The sequence below is a fragment of the Carlito syrichta genome, unplaced genomic scaffold (assembly GCF_000164805.1).
Source record: "Carlito syrichta isolate Samal-C Ts95f unplaced genomic scaffold, Tarsius_syrichta-2.0.1 Scaffold314713, whole genome shotgun sequence".
NCBI classification, from domain to species: domain Eukaryota; kingdom Metazoa; phylum Chordata; class Mammalia; order Primates; family Tarsiidae; genus Carlito; species Carlito syrichta.
This window is the reverse complement of record NW_007258809.1, coordinates 1,052,606-1,058,521: the sequence shown is the minus strand read 5'-3', so window position 1 is coordinate 1,058,521 and position 5,916 is coordinate 1,052,606. Positions and strand designations below refer to the sequence as shown.

The 5,916-nt window shown below is 47.2% G+C and overlaps 1 protein-coding gene across 1 annotated transcript in view; it reads right to left on the bottom strand.

Moving 5' to 3' along the window:
* CDHR3 (cadherin related family member 3) overlaps positions 1–5,916 on the bottom strand; it is a 90,665-nt gene that overhangs the window by 72,348 nt on the left and 12,401 nt on the right. Inside the window, exon 3 of the mRNA XM_021719450.1 lies at positions 1,716–1,878. Coding sequence (XP_021575125.1) covers positions 1,716–1,878 — 163 coding nt within the window. The remainder of the gene's footprint in view (positions 1–1,715; positions 1,879–5,916) is intronic.

The window sequence follows — 5,916 nt, the reverse complement described above, 5'->3', positions numbered from 1 at the left end:
CAGCCACTGCACTCCAGTCTGGGCGACAGAGTGAGAGTCCAACTCAAAAAAAAAAAGAAAGAAAGAAATGTGTGCATGTTAGTGAGTGATACTATGGAGAAGCATCAGGAGGGCAGTGTTGTGAGTTGGGTTGCAATTCTCAGGAGAGTGGCCATGGAAGTTTCACTGGGGGTGGGGTGACACTCAAGATTCTTAAAGAAATTAGGAAGAGCTGAAATGCAGAATGCTGAAGTATTCACAGATCAGTAAGGAGGCCAGAGGCTGGTCAGAGGAGTGAGAGGGAGGAGGGAGGAGGGACTGGATAGAGCAGATGATGGGGGGCTTGCCAGATTTGACGGGGTCTTCAGGAGAGGCTGGCTCTCCCTTTAATTGTGATAGGAAGCTTTTGTAGGGTTTTAAGCAGAGGAATGCCTTTATTTAACTGATGTGTTTTGTTTGAGTCAGAGTCTCACTCTGTTGTCCAGGCTGGAGTGCAGTGGCACCATCGCAGCTTACTGCAGCCTCAGTTTCCTGGGCTCAGGTGATCCTTCCACCTTAGCCTCTCAAGTAGCTGGGACTACAGGCGCAGGACACCGCGCCCAGTTAATTTTTTTATTTTATTTTTTTGTAGAAATGAGGTCTTGCTATGTTGCCCAGGCTTGTGTGGCACTCCTGGCCTCAATCAATCCTTCCTCCTCAGCCTCCTGAAGCGCTGGGGTGCATGAGCCACTACGCCTGACCTTTAACTGACATTTGAATAGGATCCCTCTGACTGCTGTATGGACAACAGACTGGAGTGAGCAAGGGCAGAAGCCAGGAGGCAGCTAGCCAGCTAGCCAGCCATTGAACAATCCAAGTGAGATGTGATGAGTGGCTTGGCCCATGGTAGTAGCGGTGGACATTAGGGAGGGTCAGATTCTGGATCTATTCAGAAGCTAGCAAGATTTCCTAAGTGATTTGATGTTGAGTGTGAACGACAGAGAGGAGTCAAGGATGACTCAAGGTTTTGGCCCAAGTAGCTGGAAGGATGGGGTTGCCATTAATCCACATGGGACAAGTACGGGAGAAACAGAATTGGGCAGGAGTAGGGGAAGGAAAGGGGGTCAAGTGTTTGGTTTGGGACACACTAAGTTTGAGATGTCTATGACACCCAGGTGGAGATGTTGGATAAGACAGGTGGATATTTGAGTTGGGAGTGCAGGGGATAACCTAGGCTGAAATGGTGGACGTGGGGGTTGTCAGGATGCAGATGGTATTCAAAGTCATGAGTCTGGGCAAGATTGTGCGGGAAGTCCCTCTATGCACTTGTCCCTTACGTTGCTCCTGTTCTGTAGCAGACACACGCTGCCCTCAACAAGTCAGTCCACAGGGTGAAGGAGGAATCAGTCAATGACCGTAACACACAGTGATGAGCTATGATGGGTTTAGCCCAGGTCCTTCCAGAATGGCCCACTTGTAGTCTCAGAGCCTTACTTTCCTCTCTAGAACTGGGGCGGCAGGAGCGGGGGGTGGAGGGGCAAGAGAAACCATGGATATGAAGAGCTTTGCAAACTGTTGGACATTATTATCGGGAATGCTGGGCTGGAGGACATTTCATTTATTCCCTGCTCATTAAGCAGCTGCCTTTTCCAGAGAAACAGCTGCTTATTTATTTACTTCTTCTGTTTTTCTCTGTCCCCCAGGGCCCTTCCTGACGCCACCTTCTGGGCTGCAGTGCATACCCTGATGTATCTCACCTTTCGCCAAGTTGCCTTGAAACTGAGGTGGTTCGTTCACATCTGTTACCTGGACAGTCAGGATCTGCAGGTCTGTGACACCAACCTTATCCTTAACATAAATCTGCAAATCAAATATGTTCGGTCCTGTTTCAAAATCTAGTTCCTTCTCAGTGGTGACAACCTAAATAAAACAAAACGCAAAATTCTTAGTAACCGGGTGACAAAAGATCTGTTTTGTATGCGTGCATTTTGCACAGGGGTATGACTAGGAAGGAAGCATCCATCATCCGGGAGGCCATCTTTCACTCGCTACCAGGAGAACCAGTTACTTTGCCTTACTCCCTCCAACACAAGCCCTGGGACACTTCACCAAAGGGACTCCTGCATGTGACACTTCACCAAAGGGACTCCTGCTGTTTTTCATAGAAAGAAAATTATTTGGGAGACATCCTGCTACAGTTCGACTGCAGATGGAAAGCCTGAGCCACTACCTGAGGGTAGGCTCCTAGAAAGATCTTTTCGCTATCCTGAATAGAGCTAAAAGAAGGGCCGTGCACGGTGGCTCATGCCTGTAATCTCAGCACTTTGGGAAGCTGAGGTGAGAGGATTGCCTGAGCCCAGGGGTTCGAGACCAGCCTGGGCAACTTGGCAAGACCCCGTCTCTACAATAAATCAAAAAATTAGGCAGACGTGGTGGCGTGTGCCTGTTGCTCCAGCTACTTGGAAGGCTGAGGTGGAAGAATCACCTGAACCCAACAGGTCGAAGCTGTGGTGGCCATGAGCATGCCACTGCACTCTAGCCTGGCTGACAGAGTGAGACTTCAACTAAAAAAAAAATAATTATAAATAAAAAAAAGAAAGGAAGCTGCACTTCCTTGGGATTGCTGTTAAGTTATACCTTGACTCATCACTCCATTTTAACTTTCCCAAGGCCACATCCAAAAATAAATAAGAGGAATGGGACACATCTGCATAATAAGGAATGATATTTACTTGATCAGCAAACTGTTAGATTTTTGTGTGTGCCTTTCTACAATCCTTCCATTGTCAGGCACTTTGTCTTCTGCGCTAGAAGTATTTTGGAGGTGTGGGAAGAACAGCAAGGACCAAGGCCAGAGAGACCACACCAGACTCTAGAGCTGTTGTCACCAGGAACCCTGTTGGCCCATGGTGGGTGGGTCCTGCTTAGGCCCACTGGAGACCAACCTGTGACTGTCACATCTATAGACACATCCCACCACCAACTTAGCCCATGGAACTTCCAGAAGGTCCAGAGTTTTGGGATATCAGGGACTGAATTTTATATATGTCCTCAATTATGCTTATAGAACATTTGGTTATCGCCAGGGCATAATGGCTTACACCTGTAATCCCAGCACGTTGGGAGGCCAAGGTGGGAGGATTGCTTGAGCTCAGGAGTTTGAGACCAGCCTAAGCAACATCATGAGACCTCATCTCTACAAAAATAACAAAATTAGCTGGATGTGTTGGCGCATGCCTGTAGTCCCAGCTACTTGGGAGGCTAAGGTGGAAGGAGTGCCTGAACCCAGCAGGTTGAGACTGCAGTAAGCCGTGATTATGTCACTGCACTCCAGCCTGGGCAACAGAGTGAGACCTTGACTTTAACAAAAACAAAAAGAGTCTTTTGGTTATTAATACGACTGGAAACAGGTGATAAGACACTCAGCATCTGCAGTGAAAAGAATCTTTGGTGCAAATCTGTTTCCACCACTGAATTTCTGTGTGACCTTGGGGAGATCACTTTACCTCCTTGATTTTGTTTCTATATGATTGTGACTGGGGAAATAATTCTTGCCCTAGTTAAACAGCTAAAGTATAATACAAGGTATTATAACAAAAAGCTAGGTCAGGGCACTGTGAAAAATCAAGGGAGAAAAGTATATTGTGAGCTATGTTTAGTTAGAAAAAGCTTCATGAAGAAGGTGGTAGGTATGGTGTTTGACTTTGCAAGCACTAGCTTGGTAAAGAGGAGAGAAGATAGCCACAGATGTGAATGAGAACATGCAGTGGAGGGAGACGGGTAGGAGAAGGGTTGAGAGGAAAAAGATGTAGCCTTGTGAACAGGGTCATCCTGGGAGCCACATAAGCAGAGATGACCTGTTAATCTTGACACATGAAAGGAGAGAGGCAGCCTAACACAAGGGTCAAGAGCATAGGCTTTGGAGCCCGACCAATTGGCTTCAAAACCCAGCCTGCCCACTACTCACCCTTTCTGTGCTTTAGTTTTCCCATCTGTAAAATGGAGGTAATAACACCTACTTTATAGGGTTGTTGGAAGCATTAAATGAGTTAATCCATGAGAAGTAGTTAGAACACTGTCTGGCACTGAGCAAGCCCCCTGCAAATGGTGACTTTTGTTACCATTAGGCAGTCAAAACTGTCTAAGGAATATATGTCACCAAAGTAGGTGGACTTCTGTTGAGATGGTAAATTCTGCTTTCTGTTTTATTGATCTATTTTACTTTATTTGAGTCAGAGTCTTACTCTGTTACCCAGGCTGGAGTGCAGTGGCACCACCATAGCTCACCACAGCCCCAACCTCCTGGGTTCAGTCAATCTTTCTACCGCAGTCTCCCAAGTAGCTGGGCTAACAGGCACACACTACCATACCCAGCTAATTTTTTATTTATTTATTTTTTTGGTAGACACAAGGTCTTGTTATTGCCCAGGACTCAAGCAATCCTAGACTGAAGCAATCTTCCCACCTCGGCCTCTAAAGTGCCCAAGTGCCCAGCATGTTTCCTGCTCACATTCTCCAGCTTCCTGCAGAATCCTGTGCTCCCCTCCTGCCCACCAAGCTTGACTAGATCCTTGACCTCAATATTACCTATTGCCAACCTCTTCTCCTTAACAACTATCTCTAATGCCCTAGAGAAAGGAAATAGAACAGTCAAAAAGGTTCCAAAAATATTTTATCAAATATACGTTTCTATTTGTGCTGATAGAAACCCACAAGAGTTGGGTTTCTGTCAACACAAATAGAAAACGTATATTTGTGGTCATCAGTATTAATTAAATGTTTATGTGCCAGACTCTTGCCAAGCCATTTTGTAGAGCACTTTATTTACTCATCACAACAACCATAGGTCGGTAAGACTTCCCCCACTTCACATATAAGGGGACCTCCAAGGGCAGGGAGGGGAAGGAACTTCCCTCAGGTGACAACTGAGAGCAGTGATGCCTCACTTCGGTTGCAAGCAATCTGGCTGCAGAGTTTTGGTAAAAGACAACATGTCTGACTTTAGGCACGTTAAATTTGAGGGCTTTCTGGAAAAGGAGGAGCAAATTTGCAGGTCCACAGTGTTCATCACAGCTCATGGGAAAAGAGGGGAGGGAGGCTCAGAGATGGGCTGATGAAAGAGAGGCGGAGGCCAACCTCCGCAGGACCTCGGAGAGCTCCTCTCCTCACAACCTGCCGGCAGTCACCCCTTCCTGGCTTCTCGGCGGGATCCTTCCTGTGCTGATCCAGAACATCTTGACCCATGATGTGTGACTGAAGGAGGCTCTGACATCTCTTCTTGCTAGGCAACACCAAGCCAGCACAGCGTGGGGGCTGTTCACAGTCCCAGGATTCTCTGGGCCAACCTGCCTGATTGCAAATCTCAATTCTGCCACCTCCTAGCTATGGGAACTTGGGCGAGTTGCTTAGCGTCTCTATGCCTCAGTTTTCCCACCTTTAATGTGCAAATATAAACAGTAAACCTATTCATGGCATTGTTATGAAGACTAAATGAATAAATTCACAAAATGTTTAGGGGAATTCCTGGCATATGGTAAATGCTCCATAAATGTGAGCTGCTAGATCATCGTCATCATCATCATCATCAGTCCTCATTATCAACATCCCTAAGTCACAGCAGTATCGTTTAAAGAAATGAGTCCTGACCTCTTCATGACTTGGCATTCACCCCTAGAAAGCACAGCTGAGGCTGGGCGCGGTGGTTCAGCCTGTAATCCCAGCACTTTGGGAGGCCAAGGCAAGAGGATTGCCTGAGCCCAAGGGTTCGAGACCCGCCTGGGCAACTTGGTGAGATCTCGTCTCTACAATAAATCAAAAAATAAGCAGGACGTGGAAGCGCGTGCCTGTAGTTCCGGCCACTTGGAAGGCTGAGGCAGAAGGATTTTCGGAGCCCAGCAGGTCGAGGTTGTGGTGGCCAGGAGCGTGCCACTGCACTCCAGTCTGGGCAACAGAGTGAGA